General features: G+C 42.7%; 1 protein-coding gene across 17 annotated transcripts in view; it reads right to left on the minus strand.

Annotated features, from left to right (window-relative positions):
- Clip1 (CAP-Gly domain containing linker protein 1) overlaps positions 1 to 23473 on the minus strand; it is a 105883-nt gene that overhangs the window by 29059 nt on the left and 53351 nt on the right. For 6 of the 17 annotated variants that reach the window (XM_076922840.1, XM_076922838.1, XM_076922839.1 and 3 more), the window contains 9 exons: positions 19144 to 20088; positions 16326 to 16442; positions 14317 to 14374; positions 13868 to 13951; positions 12928 to 13084; positions 9702 to 9867; positions 9381 to 9596; positions 3276 to 3392; positions 1481 to 1587 (listed from right to left, as the gene is read on the minus strand). In XM_076922840.1, coding sequence (XP_076778955.1) covers positions 1481 to 1587; positions 3276 to 3392; positions 9381 to 9596; positions 9702 to 9867; positions 12928 to 13084; positions 13868 to 13951; positions 14317 to 14374; positions 16326 to 16442; positions 19144 to 20088 — 1967 coding nt within the window. Of the gene's footprint in view, positions 1 to 1480; positions 1588 to 3275; positions 3393 to 5033; positions 7302 to 9380; positions 9597 to 9701; positions 9868 to 12927; positions 13085 to 13867; positions 13952 to 14316; positions 14375 to 16325; positions 16443 to 19143; positions 20089 to 23473 lie in introns of all 17 variants that reach the window. The other 11 variants (XM_076922846.1, XM_076922844.1, XM_076922845.1 and 8 more) reach the window with 4 other exon arrangements.

Below are 23473 nucleotides of genomic sequence, written 5' to 3' on the forward strand. Positions count from 1 at the left end.
CCACAGCCAGTTATAAAGACAACCTCTCCCCAACTCCCGCTTCAGACTCAGTGTCTCACACAAGTGCTAAGCATGCACTTACAACTGCACTGAGCCAGACTTTGTCTCTTTATGGGTATGGCAGTAATCCTGCACCAAGTGGGAAGGGTGACTGGATGTGATTAAGTGAGGACACAGCATTTAGTGGGTAGGCTTGTGAAGGATGAGTCATATGTAACCTATGTGGAACGAGAGTGCTATCTAAACATAAGGACGCTCTTGGGTAGACCCAATATGGCTCTGCCCCCCCCACCACCACACCCCATTCACTCTCCAGTACCTAATGTGCCCAGAGAGCTCAGGAGTAACACTATAGCAATGGGAGACCTGTGACACAAATGAACTAAAGTCACCTCAGTGTCCCACAGCCAAGTAGCATAATTATTTGTGTCACAGAGGAAAAAAATTGCTTAAGGTATTCTTGAGTTCACCCTCTCTGAATGTAACTAAAATGTTAAGTTTCTTGTATTTGATATATATGTTCTTATTCATGTGTGTGAATACATACAAGTATGTATGTGAGTATGTGTGTACATGTGGATGGAGGCTAGAGGTGGACACTGTGTGTCCTCCTCAGTCACTCTCTGCTTTAGTTTTGGAGAGAGAGTCTCCCCTGAACCTGGAGCTCACCATTTCAGTTACATTAGATGTTCAGCAAACTCCAGGAGTCCTCCTGTCTCTCTCCTGAAGCACTGGAGTTTAAATATATACCACCATATTCAGCTTCTTATGTAAGTGCTTGGGATTTCAACTCAGGTTCTCAGTTTTGCCCAGCAAGCACTTGATACATGGAGCTATACACTGGGCTAGCCAGGAATTGACTATGTAGCCCAGTAGAGGCTGGCCCCTACTTCACATTAATTATCCTGTTCCAGACTCTCAAGGACGTGGGATTAGATGCATACGCCACCGTGTCTGACTTTTTTTTCTATTAAAAAAGTTTCAACTGATTCATTTTGATATTTTTGGCTAATTATTTGTGATACAGGGTCTCTCTGTGTAGCCCTAGCTGTCCTGGAACTTGATAGGTAAACCAGGTTGGCCTAGAACTCACAGAGATCCATCTATCTGCCTCAGCCTCCCAAGTGCTAGAATTAAAGGCATGCACCATCTTGTCCAGCTTTTGAAGTATTCATTAATAAAAGGTTTTATAGTCCTACATGTGATGACCAGCTATCATGTAAACGTTCAAATTCAACTCTAGTACATAGCCAGCCATGTGTTTACAGAACTTTATACAGTCGCAGTGGACTCTACGTTTCTCACTTCGGCAGCTAGCCTAGTTACCATATCTTCTACTTAGCTGTGGTTCTCAGGGTGGCTCCTGAATTTGCCCATGAGGAATGCACTTTAGGAGACTGATAGACAACTATTTTCTAATCTTTTCAGATATTTCCTTCCTTTTAAAACTTATAAGTCCCCTCAAGAGAGATAAACTCACATTTCTTTCTTGAATTCTTCCATTTTCTGGTTCTCTGCATTCAGAAGCTCTTTTGACTTGCTCAGCTCCTCCACAGTTTTCAAGTTGTTTTCCTTAAGTGTGTCCAACTTAAAGACCAAGAAGGAAAAATGGATGAAATTATTTCATTTTTCAGTGACATAGCTGGATAAATTATTCACAAAAATATGTCTTTAAAAATAGATGACATTAGTCATTTGTAAGCGGCAGGGAGAGAGTCATCTGGAAGAGAGACTACAAAGGACAAGTTGATTATGAACTGCGTGTCTCCTTCTCTCAGTCTTCACTTCCTGTACACTTCCTGGTCAAGATGCCCCCTGAACTGCTACTGTGTGTGCAGACAGAAGCTTTCGTTAGTCCTGTGAGCCTTTGTTTGGTTATCCTGCCCCCTTCCCAGGCTGGTGCTGTCAGTGTGCACCACCATGTCTGCCTTTGTTAGTTTTTTGTAAAATTCTCATATTTTCACCTGAGGTTGTCCTTCAAAACAGCCCATCTTTAAAAATCAAGAACTAGATTGTCAAATATCAACATTGTCAAGGATCAATCTTTGTAATCAGACTAAAATCCTTTTCTTTCCTCACTGATCAGTAATATAGGAGATATTTCCAAAGTCAGTTCTAAGGCTTAATTATTTGAATCAACCATTTGTCAATTGGGGGGAAATTGTTAATCCACCTATCATTTCTATGAAGAAGCAGCCATGCAGTGAGAGTGAAGGGTACTCACACACCCCTCCCAACATTGTCCAGCAGCCCTCTTAACGCCTGCCCTCTAGTGGCAAAGCCAGGCATTGCATGAATGGAAGGTGACTACTCAGCAGCTCTGGCTGGCTGGTGGCTGGAGCGTATTCCATCTGTCCACCATACAAGGTGTGACTCTGGAGCCAGGCTAGCAAACCTGGGCTTTACATTCTTATCTCTGATAGCCAGAGAAGGACACAATTCTGCTTGGTCCCATCCTCCAGGAAAATCTTAAAAATCTGAGTGTACTCTCTGTAAATTTTATTTACCCTAATTACCTCAAAATGTGCATTTTGGAAGATCTTGGTCTTTAGCCTTGCGTGAGGGGGCCTAGTCTTCACGTAGCTTTTCCACCTGGCAGTCCCTTCCTTTGTACTACGTTCTGAACGTCTTACTTGCCTGGACTTTAAAAAGCGTCTGAAAGTATCTAGAACTTCACATCCCACTTCAGAGAGCAGCTTTTCAGGAAGGGTTTCTGTGAGCTGGGAAGATGGGAACAGGGCATCAGAGCAAGGTCTGAAGGGAAACGCTACATGTAGATAGAAAAGAAATACCCTGATGCCACAAATTGGTTCCAGCTCCAGAAATGGCTCATTCGTGATGACACAAAAAGATGTAAATACTGAACCAAGCCAAGAAAAAGCCTGTACGTGGGTAGGGGAGATGGAATTTGGTAGCTCCAAATTAGAAGAGAGTAGAAGGGGAAACTGTGGAGAATAAAGAGGAAGGGCACTAAGGAGTTATCTAAGAGCCACAGGATCAGGGCTTCCTCTTCATCCTTTCGTTTGTTTATAAAATCTCATGTAGCCCAGACCAGCCTTGAACTCCTAATTCTTCCACTGCCACGGCTCAAGGACTGAGTTTATGGCATGCATCACCACACCCAGTGTCATCATATGGCATTCAGGTCTAACATAGATCAAACGTTTTCAAGTCCAGACTTTAAAAAGATTACTCCTGAGTTAAGTGACTAAACATTCCATGAAGTCGGTAAGCTTTGAACAGACAAACACACAAAAAAACTTAAATCTGATTACTTCGTTCTGTAGTTTTGCATTTGTTTGCTTGGTGTCCTCCAAAGAGGCCAGTGTTTCTGTTTTCTCTTTGGTCATCTGTTCCATGATCTGCATGGCGTCTTCTGCAGTCTGAGCAGCCTAAGCACAAAGAGACACAGTGAGGAGACAGAACGGGAACCATCCAGGGAATTGATGGTTCAGAATGTATGGCTGAGGGTGCTCTCAGAGTTTGTGTGACTAAGCAGTGCACACATAGGATGAGAGTCAACAACCCAACCCCAAAGTACACAAACCAGGCCATGAAGGGTCTATACTGTGAAGACGATCAAGGGGACAGGCCTTTCCCATGGCATTTTTCATGAAGTCAACTCTGAACCATTTCCACATTCTCTCCTCCCTCTAAACCTCCATCCAAGTTCCAAGTTCCACTGACAAGCATGTGCTCATCATTGTGACAGACTAGCTGGTGATGATGCAGACCAGCGGCCCTATAACTGAACAGCTCTTACATTGACTACAATGGCCCTATATAACTGAACGGCTCTTACATTGATTACAACAGCCCTATATAACTGAACGGCTCTTACATTGACTACAACGGCCCTATATAACTGAACGGCTCTTACATTGACTACAACAGCCCTATATAACTGAACGGCTCTTACATTGATTACAATGGCCCTATATAACTGAACGGCTCTTACATTGACTACAACGGCCCTATATAACTGAACGGCTCTTACATTGACTACAACAGCCCTACATAACTGAACGGCTCTTACATTGATTACAACGGCCCTATATAACTGAACGGCTCTTACATTGACTACAATGGCCCTATATAACTGAACGGCTCTTACATTGATTACAACAGCCCTATATAACTGAACGGCTCTTACATTGATTACAACGGCCCTACATAACTGAACGGCTCTTACATTGATTACAACGGCCCTATATAACTGAATGGCTCTTACATTTACTGGTGTAAGTACAGAAGACTTGCCTGGCTATCTCAGTTTGGGGCTTTTGAAGTCACTCAATTTAAGCTAAGAATTTTTCACACAATTATAAATTATTTGGGCAATTATAGCATAAGGCTCAAGTGTTTCATGAGAGGCACTGAATGGGAAACATTATGAAAGGGAGTAATGAATGTAACTGTGAATAAAAAAGATGTATATATACTAATATAAATTGTTTGCCACTAATTATCAAAAATAATCATATGACTATTTAAGAAATTTGACTACAATTTCATTTGGCGGGTTTGATAATGTTCGTGAGAATTTGGTATTATACACGCTCTACCATCAGCCACGGAGATTTCATGGGATCTTCCACCTCCAGAGGGACAGGCACTATGAATTCAGTAACACAGGAGACTATTTCAGTGTGTTCAGTGTGCATCCTCTAATGCTGCTCTGCTCTGAAGCCTCCAGGAAACAGCTAACTTTACAGGTATCAAAATTTCTCCATAAATTAAAAAAAAAAAGCTTTTTTATTCACAGTTTTCAGAGTTTTTTGAACTGAGAAGTGACTACTACCATTAGACATTCAATACTGAATCAACCTCTTTGGTTGTAATGAAAAGCTGGATATGGACATGGACATGCACACACACACGCACATGCACACACACACACACACCCCACAGCTGGCTTAATCGGGTAGATTTCCCTAGGTTGCAATGAAGAGAAATCACCTAAGCCACCAATGTTAGTGCCCAGTTAGTGAGGACTCTGGGTGCTCAGTACTCGAACCTCCCTCTCACTTTACCGTGAACGAATGAAGGGTCTCAAGCTCTCTAATTTTAAGGGTAAGCTTGCTCTTGTCTTTCCTCAAAGTCCGGTTTTCACTTTGGGATTCTAGGAGGTTGGCTGAAATGTGGCTGTTGGTTTGGGCCAGCTGGCTAATCTCTTTCTGGAGGATGAAGTAGCTTTCTTCCAACTTCTCCTTCTCCTTCAGCACCTCTTCATTTCTCAGCATCATCTCTCGTTTCTCAGCCAGGAGGTTCTTGTTGTCCTGAAGCACCTCGGCCCTCTCGGTCACGGCCACCTCATGGTTCAGCCGGAGGTCATCCAGGATCTTGGTGAGGCAGCTGTGTAGTTCCTGCAACTCCAACTTGGACTTGGAAAGGGCAGCAAAGTCACTTTTGAGGGTCTCGATGTTGGCCGCGAGCTGAGATGTCTCTGCACTCAGGAGCTCTTTTTCCTTAATGATCTCCACCACTTTTTGCTCTGAGTTGGTCTTCTCTTGGGTAAGTGTAAAATTCTCAGTCTGGAGCTGCTCACTACACACCCTCAACCCCTGTATCTCTTCCTCCAAGAGCACTATTCTCCCATGAAGCTTGTTGTTTTCGTATAAAGAGGTCTCACTTTCCTTGGCCCTGGCCTCCTTCTCTAGGATTAGCGTCTGTTGGATTTCCCGAATCTCCTCGTTTAGTTTCTGACACTCCTCCTGCAGGTTCAAGCCATCCCTTAGCAACATGTTCTTCTCGCAGCAACAAGTCTTCAGCTCAGCATTCAAGTTCTCCTTTGCCTGCATCATGCTACTGTGCTCTTTTTCAAGATTCTTTTTGGCATTCTGAGCCTCTTTCAGCATCAGGGAGAGGTCACACTTGCTGCTCGTCAGCTCCTGGTTCTCCTTCTTTCTCTCCTGAAGCTCCTTCTTCAGAGCGTCGATATTACCGAGCAGCTTCATCTTCTCCTGCACAGCTATTCGTCTGTTTGCAGCCTCTTGGTCATACTTCCTTTTCAGATCTCCTATGGTCTTGACAGAGCTTTCCCTGTCAGCAAGTAGGTCTCCATTCTGCATCTCCAGGGCTGACTTTTCCTTCAAGAGACTATCCTGCTGCTTTCTCAGGCGAGCGACTTTCTGGCAAGCCATCTCCTTCTCAGAGGTTAAGTACGTGATCTTCTCGTTCAGGCCCATCTCAAGACGTGCCACCTCTTCTGAGTGTTTGTTGAGTTTTTCAGTGATGATTCTATTCTCACTCAGCAGTTCCTCTTTCTCTGCCAGGAGCGTTCTCTCAGAGGCTGCCAAGCTCTCCTTCTCGTGGAGAAGCTGGATACACTCGGAGTCCGTGATGGCCCGACAGGTCTTAATCTCTTCCAGGAGCTTTGTGAGGCTGGCGTTAGAGCTCTGGAGCTGTCTTATGTCCAGCTCTGCCTTCCTCAGCGCTTTGCTGGCGCAGTCCAGCTGTGTGCGCAGGGTCTCTGCCTCCGTGCTAAGCAGCTGTTTGACCTGCAGGGTGGCTTCCAGGCTGGCACTCAGCTTCTCCTGGCCCTGGCGCAGTGTGTCCTTCTCAAACTGCAGGTCTCTGTTGCTCTGGAGCAGGTTCTCCCGCTCTGCCTTTAGGCTGAGGCAGGTGTTATCGAGGTTCATCTGCTTCTCTGCGGCTGACTTCTTCTCAGTGGTGAGGTCCTCAATCTCTTGGACCAAGGCCTTCTGGTCCTTGACAAGCTCCTCATAAGCGCTCTGAAGTTTCTGAATGACGTCATCCTTGTCTTTGACCAGGACCATGTTCTCAGCAGTGAGCTTCTTGACCTGGCCCTCCAGGTGCTCTTTCTCTGCCCGGGCCTTCTCCGACATGGCCATCAGCTTATCCTTGCAGAAGCGGAGCTCCTCGATGAGCACCTGCATGCTCACCTTGGAGGCTTCCAGGGAGTCGTTCTCCATGTGCACCTTCAGGAGCTCCTCCTGGGCAGCACTGATCTCCTTTAGCAGTTTCTCCCTCTCAACCACCAGAGACTCTTTATCCCGATGCTCCTGCTGACAACGCTTTTCAGCGGCCTGCCTTTCTTCTGAGACTCTCTCTTTTTCTAAATGGAGGGTTTCGTTTACTGACCACAGTTTCTGTTGGTCTTCCTGAAGCAAAGTAATCTTGGTCTCCACTTCTATAAGCTTTGATAAAAGAGAACCTTTCTCTAACTTTAGAGCATTTGCCTCCTGGGCAAAGAGCTGCTTCTCTGATTTCAGATCCCTCAGCTCTTGTGACATCACTTCAATCTCTTTTTTGGCTGATGTTAACAAATAAGTTAGCGACTACAGGGACAAAAGATGGAAAGAATGGGAACAAAATGAAATCAAGCAGACAAATGCAAGCCCAAATAACTTAACATGGCCTAGACCATGGAAGTTTAGAATTTCCTACAATAAGCTTCATAAAAACCATCTGAATAATAAAGGGGTAAAAGCTGGAGAAGCAGTCCATAAAGGAACAGGACAAAGCAAAATGAACGTTGCAAAGTGTCTATTGGCTTCTTCTCTTTGAAACAATGTGTGAAATCATTTCTAGAAACATCCTTGGGTTTTACATTAGGAATGAGTCTCTTTCTTACTCTTCTAATTGTCAGGTTATTTTGATTTTTAAAAAGATTTATAGATTTCAAAACGATGTTGGGGCAAAACCAGAAAAAGGGCATATTTTTAATAGGTGGGTACATTCTATCAAAAGGAGTAGCAAGGGAAGGCTATTGGTGTTTAAGCCCTTACCTAGCAGAAAGGACAGTCAACAGGCTAAGAGTGTCAGGCCCGGTGTCACAGACATGTTACTCAGATGCAGACTAATTTCAAGGCCTTGCTGGCTAAATGAAGTGGGTTTTTTTTTTTTTTAATGTACTAATCTGTATGATAAATTAATGATGTCTATATCAGAGTTTTCTGTGATGAAATAATGTTAGCAAGCTATTCATCCTCCTCTGCATGGCAGACATGTGCTCCTAGAGAGCTGAGTTCGAATCTGGGCAAACTTAACTTTCCACAGCCTCATCTAACCAGTGGCTTCTGGAATAGACAGCAGAATTTTGGGTCACTAGTTCACTGGCTCTGTGGCCTCCTGAAGTGATGTATAAAATGTATTGGCTGCATACATAAACTTGTTTGAGGTGACACCCTTAGGTCTTATCAGATTCTTCCGAGTTTGTCATCAGATGACAAATCTAGAGGAAGAATAATCCTAGTATTTTAACCAAAAGATTTTTATATAAAACCACCAAAGTCAGTGCAGCTTCATACAAGCTTCTAGAATGCTGTGGTGTAGTCTACAAAACTGAAGGATTTCAAGACCCAGGAGACCACACAGGCGATATCAAATATGGGAATCCTATCCATATTTTTGAGAAATGTTTTGAGAAGAGAGCACAGGAGAAAGCTCTGATAGCATACAGAAGAGGGGAAACTATACCCCTTATGCTTGACATGTATTATATCATGGTCCTCCTAACTAACCGGACATAGTGTGGGGTCTGTGTTGCTGTTCCTTTTGGTTCCTAGAATTTGATACAAGGGCATAGTAGGTGGGCACTCTTCAACTAAGGCAGGTCTCTAAGCCTTAACACGAGGTTTGTAATAGTTTCAGATTCTCTGTCATAATTTTTTTTGTAAACTTGTATACAAACATTTCTCTAATGCATTAAAAATAAACATGTAAGACAAAAAAATTCTGAGCAATAAAAGTTATGGGAAAGGTAAACTTTACTAAGTTACCAAAGTCAAAGAACATACTGGAGTTTAGATATGATCCTGACCCATAAATTGAAATTCCGGGTCCTAACTATTTTCAACTAATTAGATATTTTCTTGATTTATTTGAACCCCTTGTTAGCTAACTCACAGAGCCTTTCTGGGAACAGTCAAAGGCTTCTTCGGAGTTCTAATTCTTCCTAGAAGACTCTGCTCATCAGCTGCCCCCCACCCCCAGCTTCAGCGCTGCCCACTGGCTTCCCTGGGCCTCTGCCTCTTGCCTTTCTGATATTTGTCTCCTTTAACCACCCTAGTGCAAGGTGGCTTAGCCAAGATGAGAGAAAGATGCTTTCCCAACAGAGAATCTACTGCAAGCAAGCAGAGAGAGGCCAGGCAACAGTAAGAGGTTGCAACTACTGGGGACAAGCAGCACAGGGGGTGGTGATGGCTACACAGGACATTTAGGGAAGAGACCTTGTGGCCATGACCCTCCCCTACAAGGAGAGCAGCTGTTACAAAACACTGAAAGCCACAACAGGTGCAGTGTGCCACTCTGCCATGCATGCACAGGTCACATGCGCCCCTAAGCTCTCTTGCAGTCTTGATACAGAACCTAGCTAAGATAGAACATAAGTGCACTATTTCTGCCCCAGAACATACCTTGGCTTTGTCGGCCTGGGTTTTCAGCTCCTCCATGTCCTGCATCAGGTCTCTGTTCGCCTCCTGAGCAGCCTTCAGTTTATCCTCTGTGTCCACCAGCATCTTCTGAAGGTTCTGCAGGATTTCTTCGTGCTTTGTTTTAGTCTCAGAACTGGCTTTTTCATACTTGGCTTTCAGGTCCTGACACTGGTTGTGGCTTGTTACCATCTTCTTTTCCTGCAGAACCCAAAAGAAGGGCTAAGTCATCTGGACACACAAGTCACCTGGCCACACAGTGACTGCCTACCCGCTTTGTCAGCGGTCCCCTGGATGTCTCCTTACCAGTTCCAACAATTTTTTCTCCAATTCTCTCTTTTCCTCTTCATGTTTTTTGGCTGCTTCCTGTTGACTCTGTTCAGCTTTAAGAGTTACTTCCCCAATACTTTTCTGCAGAAAGCTTGCATTTTCATTAGCCTTTGTAAGTTTGAGCTGCAGTTCTTCTACAGATCTAGAATAAGTTTCGATATAAATTGTCAGGTAGTTCTTTATACATACATGTGCATATGTTATGAATGCATGTGCTATAATGTATATATGTATACATGCATGGTCATGGTCACTGTTTATGTGTTCATGTGTGAGTTCGGGCATGCACACACCACAGCACTGCACATGGATGCCAGTCCTCACCTTCCACCATGTTTGAAGCAGGGTTTCTCTTTACTGCTTCATGCTGGGAGACCCTCCCCTCTCCACCTCTCCTTTCATTGCACGTGCTCTAGGATGACCTAGATTCTGGGGATCTGAACTCTAATTCTCTACCTGTGCATCTTATCTACTGAACCATCACCATATCTAGACTTCTTGTGTTTTAAATTGAAGAGTTATATTAGAGATATACTATAACTAGCAATTATATCAAAGGCTGCAAAATTGATGAGTACATAATTATAGCTGAAATCAAGACAAACTTAAAAATGACTTGCCTGAAAGATAACTTTAACAACTGTGGTTGTTCTAAATATATTAGAGTAACAACTATTATAATTGTAAGGATTTATTACTTTATATTAATAGATCAATAAAGGAATATGAGTGAGATAAATCTATTAGGCCAGGTGTGGTGATGTATTCCTTTCATCCCAGCACTTGGGAGACAGAGGCAGGTTAATTTCTGGGAGTTTAAGGTCAGTGTGCTCTATATATAGAGACCCTATCTCAGACAGGCAGACAGGCAGGCAGGCAGGCAGGCAGGCAGGCAGGCAGGCAGGCAGGCAGGCAGACAGACCAGCAGACATAGATAGGGCTAAAGAGCTGATTCAGTGGTTAAGAATACTGGCTGCTCTTTCAAAGAACCGAGGTTTCATTAGCACCCACATGATAGCTCACAACTATCCATAATTCCAGTTTGTGGGAATCTGTTGCCCTCTTCTGGACTCTTCAAGTACTGCATGCACATAGTGCCCTTGAATAATTGTAGGCGAAACATCTATACATATAAAATGAAGATAAATCTAAAAATTTTTATTAAAGGTTATTTTTAATCTAAAGAAAGTTAAGAAAGAAAATTAAGTAAGTTTCAAGCTTTCAGCAGACTGAGTCACCAAAAGGTCATTTAAGTGCCTCATGGGAAGAAAATATAAAAATTACCATAAATAATTCTTGCTTAAAGAGAACCAGAAGGGTGCTGGTGAGACAGAGCTCAGTCAATAAAGTGCTTGCTTTGCAGGTATGAGAACCTGAGTTCAATCCCCAGAACCTACATTTCAAAAGCCAAGTGTGGTGGCACATGCTTCTAATCCCAGCACTAGGGAGTCAGACAGGCCAATCCCTGGGGCCCTCCGGCCAGCTAGCCTAGCCTGTTGAGTGAGTTCCAAGCCACCGACAGACCATGTCTTTAAAATGGAGGTGGACAGTGCTTGAGGAATGCTTTTGGAAGTTGTCCTGCACCTGCATGGACACAGCACAGACAGAGAAGCATGGAGCTCCTCGTGGACAGTGAGAACTTGAGACATTAGCCCAGAGTCGGGTCACCAAGTGAATCAACAAGCAGAGCAGAAGCCAAGGCGATGGTGCTGGCTGCATCTATTAAATACCTCAGAGGCGGCACCTGGGGGTCCTGCACACAGTTACTTGTGCAGGTGCCTCAGAGCAAGGGGTCCAAAGCTGCTACTGAAGCTGCCAGCCAAAAGCAAGGTCACCAACCACCTGGTGACCACCAACTGTGCTGTGGGTAAAAGGCTGGAGAGCAATATAATTTTATAAGCATTAATACTTTACAAAATAAAATTCTAATGGTTCTAAAATGTTCTCTAAAATGTTGCCTCGTTAATTATTTGATTCCTAAATGAATGCTATGGGGGCAGGGGGAGAGCCAACAAGAACTTCAGAATAAGCTGTGTATGGTAGCACACACCTTGAATTCCAACACTTAGGAAACAGAGGCAAAAAGATTTTGAGTTCAAGGCCAGCCTGGTCTATATAGGGAGTTCCAGGAGAGCCAGGATTACATAAGACCCTGTCTCAAAAAACAAACTAACAAAAAAGAACCTAAGAATAATAGACTTTACTATTATTATTGACAAACCTTAAGATAAAAGAAGTTTTAGTACTAGAACAATCTAATTAAAAGAAGTAAGGGCACCAACACCAGATGGCTCAGCTGGAATACCTCAAGTGAGCCTCAGTTTCTTCTTAAAAATGTGAAGCTAAAAAAATACACTGTATATAAACACAGTAAACACACAGTCAGCCCTCAATGGGTGCTTCCTGCCATTGTATGAAGGAAGTTACAAATGTCTCTAAGGTCCTGTAAAAGATGTTACTGCCATTATGAGACAAGTGCCTTGTCTTCCTAAGTCCCTGAAAGGTCTAGAATCCAACTATACTTCTTAACTCTGTCATTCTCAGCAGGTTACGTAGGTGGAGCTCATTTCAGAAGGCCACACAGGACTGGTGAGAGGGCCTGGTGAAAGCACTCGCTGATCAAGCCTGATGGATGTCTGAAGCCCAAGGTGAAATAGTAACAAACAACACATGTGATCGACCAAACAGCTGATTCAAGGAGGAAGGAACAGAAAGATGGACTGTAGCTCCAATTCCCAGAAACACACACACACACACACACACACACACAAGAGAGAGAGAGAGAGAGAGAGACAGACAGACAGACAGAGAGAGAAACACACAGAGAACAAGATAGATACACATACACACACACACACACACACACACACACACACACACAAACTTAAAAGGAGAAAAACCAGAAAATGGAAACACAATGAGAAAAGGAGCCAGGAAGCCTTAAAAGAGGACAACCTTGAATCTTTTGTTTTCCTGGGTTGTTTTATTTTTGCTTTAAGACAGGGTTTTACTATGCAGCCTTGGCTGGCCTAGAACTCACTTTATAGATCAGAGTGGTCTTGAACTCACAGAAATCCACCTGCCTCTCCTCTCAAGTGCTGGGCTTAAGGGCATCAAGCAGCCCTGCGCTGTCAATCCCCCATCAAGACCTCATTGCTGAGTGTACGCTACAACAGGCGGGCTCTCTGGCAGTCACACATACCTTTCCTTCAGACGTAACTCATCATTCATCTTTGTCAGCTGAGAAGAGTTGTCTCCTGACATCTTCATTATCTCTGCAATGTCATTTTCTAATTTCTCCTTTGCCTTTACCAGCTGATCTTCTCGTTCATCCTTCTCTTTAAATTTTGCCTCCATGTCTGCATACACAGAAAAGAAATACAACTGTTGTGTTAAGAGAAAAAAATGACTGAATGCATCCTTACACTGGAGACATTACACTGGAGACATTTGCAGATGGCCTTCTCTGCCTGCATGGAAATCACATTCTAGCAGAGACAGATTATAAACTGAATAAAGAAAGGAACAATGTAATAGTAAGAAGTGGTGCTAAGAGGAAATCTGGAGGTAGAGAAAGGATGTTGAAAGAAGGAAGGAATAACATATTATATTGAACTCTGAATTGGTGACATTTAAGAAAAGACTTGAAGGGTCAGAAGCAAGAAGCAAGTTAAAGGCCCCAGATAGGCCTGACATGTCCTATAAAAGCAAGGTAGCAGATGGCTGAGTGCCATGGGTGAAGGCAAGAAGAGTCTGAGACAAAGAAGAAACTTGGAGTTTGATGGGCAAGGACTAGAGCTTCTAATGAGTGACACGGGAGTAAGAGAAGTCACGTGACTCTGGCCAGTGTTGAGAAGAACAAAAAGGCTCAGGGGAGAGGTGGCCAGGAGCAAGTGGTCAGCTGTGCACTGGCCTGTGTGAAACACTGCGTAGGAGGGCAGTGGCAACGGTGGTAGATGCTGGCCTTTTGTAATCAGAGAAAAGAAGATAAGTTCAAGGTTATGTAACTCAAACAAGTATTATGCTGCACAGTGTGGGGCAGGGTCTGCCTGGCAGATCTGTTACTGTAATGTAAGTGAACTATCCCATCCTGGGTACCCCACTGTACGTTAATGGCTAGTCACCAGATGACACGGCCTTACCTGTTAAATTTTCTCTCAACTTCTCCAGTTCAGAAGACAACGTGTTAAACTGTTCCTCCTTTTGGTGCAGTTTATTCACAGTATCTATGAGGATAAAGTTAAAAGCTTAAGGTATATACATCACATTGAATTGGGCCACCTAGCACTTGGTTGCCTTTCCTAGATATCTCTCTTCTCCTTCAGTCAAAACCTAATGCTTATCAATAGTAAAAGTATAGATAAGATCATTCTTTCACAGGAATATGCAGATTTTAATATGGACCAAGCCTTAGTCAAAAGAAGAAATAACTATTTTTGGAGTTTGCAGCTTCAGGAAACTAATAAAATGTAGTTTTCCTATGCATTCTACAACTTCCAAAATTATGATATTAGATTACATTATGCACACCCAAAGCCAGCCCCTAATGACACAACCTAAAACTGTCTGCTCATACTTCAGTGAGACATACCTTGCATACTTGTCTGAACAGCGCTTGCCTCCTCTGAAGCACTGGCAAACTTTTCTTTCTAAAGAAAAAGAACCAGATAGTCATTGTACCAAAGATTTCAGGTGATGAAGACTAAAAGTGTCTATCAGTTACAATACTATATGTATTTTGTACCTTTGTTTCATTAAGACTAATGCACTTAAAACATGTAGACATACTGTGCATTGAACACACATATATACACATGAGTGAGGTTTGCATGTGTGTGTATGCATGTATATCTGTACCCAAGTGCACTCCAGGCGTATATATGTAGGTCTATACATTCACATTTATGTATGTGTTGCGGGAACATGCTTTGACATGAGCAACCCTCTGAAATCTGCCTGAGGATTGAGGATGTGGCTCACTGGCAGAGTTCGTACATAGCAAGGGCAAAGCCCTAGGTTGAATCCCTAGTACAAGAAGGAAAAAAGAAACATGAACAGGAACAAAATCTGCCTGAACGGTAAGTAGAGTTCTGTTTTCCCATCTCATCGTAACCAGAAAAACATGAACTAAACTCAAGTATAATATCTGCAGTGTTTTTTAGCAGAATCATTCCACCTGTCACCTACTGTTTAAGGTCTGTTCTAAACATGGTAACGAACTAAAAGAACTCTTCCAGTTCTCCTGAGATAAATTTTGAAGTAGCATTAACAGGAGATCTTTTTAAAGATTTATTTATGTGTATGGGTATTTTGCCTGCATGTATATCTATATACTGTATGTGTGCCTATGCAATGCATGTATGCATATGCAATGCATACATGCCTGGTGCACACGCAAAACATCAGATACACAGAAATGGATGTCAGAGCTCCTGGAACTGGAGTCACTGATGGTTGTGAGGCACCATGTGGGTGCTAGGAACAGAATCCAGATCCTCTGTAAGTGCAGCCAGTACTCTTAGCCACTGAGACATCTCTCCAGCATCTCCAGGAGATTTTTTCAAATGAGTACGTCCAACAGAGACTATCAGAAGATGAGCACATGAGCCACAAGCCAGCAAAGCCTACAGGGTGTCCATCTGTGTCGTTCACAAAGCTAGGCTTCAGGGGGCACCTGTGAAACTGCTTCACCAATGTGATCAGTGAAACAACACAGTAACAGAGAGACATGGAACAGCTGGGACCACTGCTCCTAAGAGGCTACCTAGGTTCTCCAAAGCTTCCATAGGTACCATGGCAACTGTCCATAATTATTACCCTCCAGTAAGGTCAAACTATGGTGTAGAAGGCAAAGAAAGAGGGAGAAAGGGTGGGAAAAGATTTTATTTTGGAGCATTAGTTGGTTTGGTTCAGTTTTGGTTTTTTTTTTTTTTTAGACAGGGTCTCATTATGTGGCCTTGGCTGGTCTGAAAGCTTGCTATGAAGACAAGACTGGCCTGGATCTCAGAGTCTGTCAACCTCTGCCTCCTGAGGGCTGAGATTAAAGCCTTGTACCATTACACAATTTGGGGTTAAGAGAAAACCCACAAATGGAAATATAATTTCCTAAGGCGGAATACAACCCAGTGACAGTTCAAGTTGATAGAACACCACCTCGCCAATAGAGGGCACTAAAGACCTGGACAGTTGCTGCCCACAGTCACAAAGGAGATGCTGAAGGCGAGGTACAGGAAAAACCTCATAGTGAGAATCGACAGTGCTGGATGTGCATGAGACTGGGAAGATACGGCTCTGTGTTTTGTAAAACTAAGCTGCCAATAACTGCCAAGCACTGCTTCACTGGAGAAAAGGGAGAATTTTTTTGAAATTTTGAAAAGAAAAAGAACACCTACCTTTACTGCTAGTTTGATTTGATCCAGTTCCCCTGAAGGTATTTATCAGCTGCTAATACACTCAATTTAAATCCATATTTTTGAAGAAGTAGAAAAATAACTGCAGAGGTTTTTGTTTTGTTTTGTTTTGTTTTAATGGAGAATGTTCATTTAAACAGGAAGAGGCCAGAAATGCTGAGATTCAGACTCCCATCTGACAGGTACTTACCAAAGTCTGAAGTTCTTTCTCCAAAGTCTCCTTCACTTGATTGACTTCATTCAAATTGTCCTGCAGACTAGTGAGCATGAGCTCTTTCCCCTGGAGCTCTTTGGTAATGCTATTAGCCTAACACACCGAGTTATATGGTATATAAGCAAATGGAACCAAAAAAAAAAAGAAAGAAAGAAACAAAAAAGAATGATAAGGAAAAATAAAATGTAAAAAAAATGAGAAACACAACAAAACAATACTGGAAAGAGTGGTTTTTGCTGTTTCTTGCTTTGTTTTGTTTTAATTCTAAGAAGCTAGTGACTTTTTAGTTGTAGGTATGATTGCCTCATATTTTTTGAGAGGTTTCTATGTCTGTCCTGGAACTCTCCATGTAGACCAGCATGGGCTCAAACTCAGGTGTGTGCCAACAGACCTAGTTAAAATAGGTTACATTAGTTTTATTAATGTGTACATATACTTGCTGTGTCAGTTTATGTACACCGTGTATGTGCACACGCTTACCAAAAGAGAGTGTCAGATCCCCTGGGACTAGACTCCAACCTGGCTCCTCTTTAAACAGTAGACATGCTTAAGTACCTCCCCATTTGTCAAGACAGGCTTTCTCTGTGTAGCCCTGGCTGTCCCAGAACTTGCCCAGTAGACCAGGCTGGCCTCGAACTCAGAGATCTACCTGCCTCTGCCTCCCCAGTACTCACACTAAAGGTATGTGCCACCACCACCCTGTTCTAATGGCTATTTTTTTAAAAGGTCAAAATATACTACTCTTCTATGCCAAAATTTGAATACCATTGTGGTCTAAAGAAGGAAGTGTTGGCATTTACTTCCTAAATAAGCTATCTGACCAAGTTCATTTCTGAATTTTAAAAAACCTAGCAGTATAGAATAAAAAACAAAATCAGCTTAGTGGTAGAGCCTGTTTTTAGTTAGCCTAGACAGGCCCTAGACACATTATAATGGTAGTTTACATTATTCTGTATATTTGTATGCTTAAAATATTTCAACAGGAGTCATTTAAAGATCCAGTGAACAGCCATCAGAACCCAGCTTTCATTAAATCCTTTTGTAAAAGGGTGACCCATTGATCAGCCCAATAGTCCATTCTAACTAACTTGCTTTTTTTTATTGCTACTTCAGAACCACCTAAGATTAGAGAGATTTTTCCTATAGCTAGCTTATTTCCAAGTACAGTTACTTAGCAGACTTGTACTGTTTATCCATCATCATCTCTCCTCATTTAGGCAGCACAACCCTTTCTTTGTCAACAGAACAGCTTCTTTCACAAAAATCATTCTTCACCAATACCAGAGCCTCCACTAGTGGCAGGACTAGAAGCTGACATTTAACATGGATAACAGGAAATGCAGCCAGTGGGCACTTGAGCTCCAAATCCGTGATGAACGACACACGAGTCTCCCCAGCTCCAAACAGTGCACACAAAAAGGAGCAGCTGGAGGCCGGGAGGCCTATGTCTGTTGTAACCCCAGTACTTGGAAGACCAAAATACGAGGACCACTGTGAACTCAAAGCCAGTGTAGGCTATAAAGCCAGTCCTAGGCCAACCTAGGCTACAAAGTGAGACTCTGTATCAAACAAAAACAAACCCCACAAGGGACAGGGATATAGTGGTACATGTTGTAATCTCAGCACTTGAGAGGAAAGGCAAAAGGATCATGAATTTAAGGGCAGCTTGAGGTACATAGTGAGACCCAGCCTCAATTTTCTTGCCACCTCCAGAAAGCAAAGGTTAAATGGTATGGTGGTTTGAATGAGAATGGCCCCCACAGGATCATATATATTTGAATACTAAATCTCCAGTTGGTGAACCTTTGGAAAGGATTAGGAAGTGCCCTTGATAGAGGTGGTATATGATGGGGGGTGGGGAGGAGGCAGGCTTTGAGGTTTCAAAGTCTCTCATTCAAGCCATGTTTATGGATTAAGAGGTAAACTCTCAGCGTGTGCTCCAGCACCATGTCTGCCCGCCTGCTGCCATGCTCCTGCCAGGATGATCATGGGACTCTCACCTTCTGAACTACAACTCCTGAAGAAGCTCTTCCCTCTATAAGCAGCCTTGCCTTGCTCATGGCATCTTATCACAAATGGATGGTTTCTTCATTGTGGCATAAAAATATGGTAACGATGCAAACAGCTCTGGGCTCCTGCCCTTACTTTGTTGTGAGCATTACTTAGCATAGCATGCTGACTTATACAGTAGTTAAGAAGCTCTCCGAGGTCATGTTCTACTTTTATATATAAATAACCCTATAAGCAAGGGAGTGATGTGGGCAGAAGGGAAGTAAATAAATTCAGAGTGTGATTTTTGTTTTGATTGATTGTTTCTGTTTTGTTTTGACAGGGTCTCTTTATGTAGTCCAGGCTGGCCTGGAACTGAACTGGCAAACCTCCTGCTTCATCATTCTAAGTATTTATTATACGCATGTACCACCATGCCCAGTCTGAGCTTGTATCTGTTTCTCTCTCACTCACTCACTCACTCACCTTAACGTCACTATTTTAGGAAGTTAGATCTATTTAAACAGAGACTGTAAGCTTAAATAGGCCAGGAGATAAAGTAGCAAATAAAGTTTCCAAATGATAGAAAAGTAAATTCACATGGCTGGTCATTATTTGCTTTGCTCTTCTCAGAAGAACCCACATTTGCGATCCTCAGAGAGTATTCTATTACTCAACTGGATGCACTGCATAATTCATGTTAACTCAGGCATTTTGGAAATGAATGACTTCAACTTAAAAGTAACATACAATGAAAATAACAAATGAAAAAGGGAAAAAAAAGATGGGAGATGTCAATACAAACCTTACTACTTTCAGCGTTCCTTTCCATCTCTAAATTTTTAATCTGATTTTCAGCTCCCTCAAGCTGCTGTCTAAGTGCCTCCAGTTCCAATTTACCTTCGGAATTGGCTTTCCGAAGTGCATCAAGATCCAAGAGCTTTTCTTCAACAACACTGAGCTGCGATGTAAAATTACCAATGACCTCGGTCTGTTCACTGTACTTGGCCTGCAGAGCCTCTAGCTCCTTTACCTTTATCTCTGCTTCCTGGAGTTTGTTTAGCGTGTCCTCCATTTCCACTAGGTGCTGGTCTTCTGCACTGTCCAGTCTTGCTTTGATGGCCTCCAGGCTGTCCTCCTTCTCTTTAATGATTTTCATCAGCTTGGCCTTCATGGCCTCCATCTCTTTAGCATGAGCAGATCGTTCAGAGTCCTGTTTACTCTGTAAACTTTCTATTTCGTGCTGGTAATCTAGTCTCAGTCTCTCTATTTGTGTCTTTAACTCAGCAAATTCGGCCGAGTCCGTTCCGATCCCTTTGCTAAAGGACACCTTCAGCTCCTCCATTGCCTGCTGGTGGGATGCGATGGCGGTCTCCAGTTTGGACTTCCACAGAGCTATCACATCTGAGTTTTCTTTGTTGGCGTGGTCAAGCTTGCTTCTCAAGGACTCGTTCTCTTTGGAAAGCTTTTCCGTGGCAGTATGCAGAGCCTTGATCTCCTTCTGAAACATCTCTTCCCGAGCTCCAAAGTGGTCCTTCAGAGAAGTCAGTTCGCTCTGGTGGTCAGTATGTGTGGCTTCTAGCTTTTCTTGCAAAGCACTTATTTCTTGCAAAAGAGAAAGAGACACATCCACGTCTCCAGGAGGTTTACTGGACTCTAGCCTTCGTCGGAGCTCAGCTACTTCCTGTACTCTCAACGCTAGGTCCTTTTCTAGTTCCATTATTCGGGACTTTTCTGATACTGTAGCCACCTATTAACAGTGGTCATAAGAAATAGAAAGCACTGATGATTCTCCTTATTTAAAAACACCCAGAGTCAAGCAAAGTCAACCTATCACACGCAGGGGTTAATGTCTGTATACGGAGATAACAGCTCAAGCTCAATTCTGGCAGCTCTCCTACATAACTATTATAATCTTCAACAAACTCCCACCATTCTGAAACCTCACGTGGATATTGAGTTTACTTCACCCCAACAATATCTATCTGGACTCTAAGGGGCTTAAACCAGAAGTACTCACTAACTGATCAGAAGTTCACAGAAACAGTAGCTTCCATAGTGCTCAGTAATCCGCCTGCCTCACAGGAGCAAGAACGCTCACCTGGTCAGTTTGTCCTGCCTTCCTTACCCAGACTGCGTTCAGTAGCCCTTCAGGTGCTACTCTGCCTGAGGCTGGTGATTAAAGCCCACTGTGCACACACAGTCACTAGACACATGTGGCTGAGCCCTGAAATGTGTCTCATCTGAAGCAAGATGTGCCGTGAGACACACATTAGGATTTGAAAACTCAGAGAAAAACAGACATAAAATATCTTTTTTTAAAAAGATTTGTTTATTGTATTTATATGAGTATACTATAGCTGTCTTTAGACACATCAGAACAGGGCATCAGATCACATTACAGATGGTTGTGAGCCACCATGTGGTTGCTGGGAATTGAACTCAGGACCTCTGGAAGAGTAGTCAGTGCTCATAACTGCTGAGCCATCTCTCCAGCCCCGACATAAAATATCTTAATGATTTTCATAGTCATTGTACAATAAAATAATATTTTAAGCAGACTGGGTTTTATATATTATTCAAATTAATTTCACCTGTAACTTATCATGTGGGTATCAATCAGAAAATTAAGATTCTGTTTACGTGGCTAGCACTCTACTTCTGAGAGATAGCAGGTAGACTAAAAGCCTCAGTTGGATAAAGAAGACTTTACTGGCTTTTTAAATGACACTAAAAGATCACTTACCTGTAATTATACATTAGCCTCTCCCATAAAGACCCCTTTTGGCTTTTGTAACTGTGTCTACACTGACACTTGCATCTTGTTTCCCTAACCCAGTGGTTCTCAACAGGAGCACACGCAAGTGGAGTGCTCACCTCAGCTGCACGAGGGCCACAGCCAAAGACTCTGATTCTATCTGAGCTCTACAGTTTTAAAAAATAAATACGCCTTTTCATCTTACATTTTTTCTACTGCTACTTCCTAGGCTCTCAGTTTGGAACAAAAAAATATGTGGTAAGTGGTGTCTTAGGACATAAAGACCATTTAACTAACCTGGGAAGTAGAAGGAAATACAAGTAGTTTTAAATAGCAATGGTCCCAGATTTCGAGAACCAGCCACTTCCTACTTTCAGATTCCTGCCCATGTTGCCTGTATAGGGACAGAAAACAGAGGACAAGTGTCTTCCGCTTCCTTTGTCCACCCCAGCATGGTGTGATGTTCAGTGAGATAATGTCCAGAGAGAAGAGGGAGGAAGGCATCGCACAGTCACTGACTATTCTGGAACTGACTACAGTTGTGGGATTTTGTAGAGAGAAGAGGGAGGAAGGCATCGCACAGTCACCGACTGTTCTGGAACTGACTACAGTTGTGGGATTTTGTGGAGAGAAGAGGGAGGAAGGCATCGCACAGTCACCGACTGTTCTGGAACTGACTACAGTTGTGGGATTTTGTAGAGAGAAGAGGGAGGAAGGCATCGCACAGTCACCGACTGTTCTGGAACTGACTACAGTTGTGGGATTTTGTGGAGAGAAGAGGGAGGAAGGCATCGCACAGTCACCGGCTGTTCTGGAACTGACTACAGTTGTGGGATTTTGTAGAGAGAAGAGGGAGGAAGTTCATCGCACAGTCACCGACTGTTCTGGAACTGACTACAGTTGTGGGATTTTGTGGTTATACAGATGTTTCAGATTAAACATGTTAATTCATTTATATTCTGGTCTCTGGGGAGGAACGGTCCATCAATTTCTTACCAACAACTAATATATAAAACATCAATGAACCCCTCTGCCACAAGATCACAGCATAAATAAATCAAAGCCAGTAGGTCCGTCCCCAGTCACAGTGGAACTGTCAAATTCAGAGAACACCAAGTAAAAAGCAACAGGGTGGTGGCTCTCTGTGTGGCGTTCTGACATTTCCTTTTAAAATTTTATTTCCCAGCATTTGCCCTCAGTTACATTTCTCTTGCCAGTTTATGGCCATAAAAGTCAGGAAATGCTTCTTATTCTTGTTCTTATTTCTCCCACACCAGGTGAACTGGGTATAAACTGGATTTACAGGCTAGGGAAGAATTCTAAAATGTTTTCTGAAAAGGACTGTAGGAGATGTAAGAAGTCAATGGGCCACTGGTTCTTTTCACACGTGGCAAACCAGGAGTGAGGGCCAAAGAAGACACTGCTTGTTATGGAAGGCTATAGTCTCTAATTCAAAACGGCCACATTAAGTCCATTTGAAAATGGATGCCTTATTATCCAGCATAAAGTCAGAAAACATTAAATGTTTGCTGACTAAGACCTGGGAGAAGAGTTTAGAAGTAAAAAGTGTGCACTTCCTTACTTCAGTTACACTAAGGGTCTCTGTCTTCTAAGTCCCTTGGATTTCCCAGATCAAGTCTTTGGCACCAAAGGATCACTTAATCTTTTCTCAATCTTTCTTTTTTCTTTTTCTTACCAAATACATGTTCATTTCTGAGGCCAACTGAAACCATTTTCTTTCTTCTCTTTTTGCGGTTTTTTTTTTTTTTTTTTTCCCCAGATGAGGTCTTACTCTGCAGTGAGGCTGACCTAAACCTATGTGGGCCAGGCTAACCTTGAACTTGTGGCAATTCTCCTGTCTCAGCCTCCCAAGCGCTAGAATTACATGTATGAGCCACTATACCCAGCCTTACTTACTTATTTATTATTTTATTTGTACACACACTTGTCTGTACATAGGGTGTGTGTGTGTGTGTGTATGCTTATGTGGACAAGGACATATATATGCCAGACGCCAACCTCAAGTGACCTTCCTTGGGCTCTTTCCTATGTTTTTGAAACAGGGTCTCTCATTGGTTTGAAGTAGACAAGGCTGGCTAGCTGAGCAGCAAGCTTCAGGAAATCTGTCTCTGCCTCCCCAGGGCCGGGACTACAAGCATGAACCACCATGCCTGGCCTTTTTTTTTTTTTTTTTTTTTTTTTTTACATGGGTTCTGAGGACTAACCCCAGGTAGGTCCTCATGCTTGCTAAGCAAATACCTTACCAAATGAGCTATCTCCTACTCCTTTTTCCTTATTAGAAAACAAAAAGTTATGATTGAGAAAAGGAAGATTATCCATTTGTCTGAATTTTTATATCAATGATTTCATACCAAAA

This window comes from Arvicanthis niloticus, chromosome 24 (genome assembly GCF_011762505.2).
Source record: "Arvicanthis niloticus isolate mArvNil1 chromosome 24, mArvNil1.pat.X, whole genome shotgun sequence".
Taxonomy (NCBI): Eukaryota; Metazoa; Chordata; class Mammalia; order Rodentia; family Muridae; genus Arvicanthis; species Arvicanthis niloticus.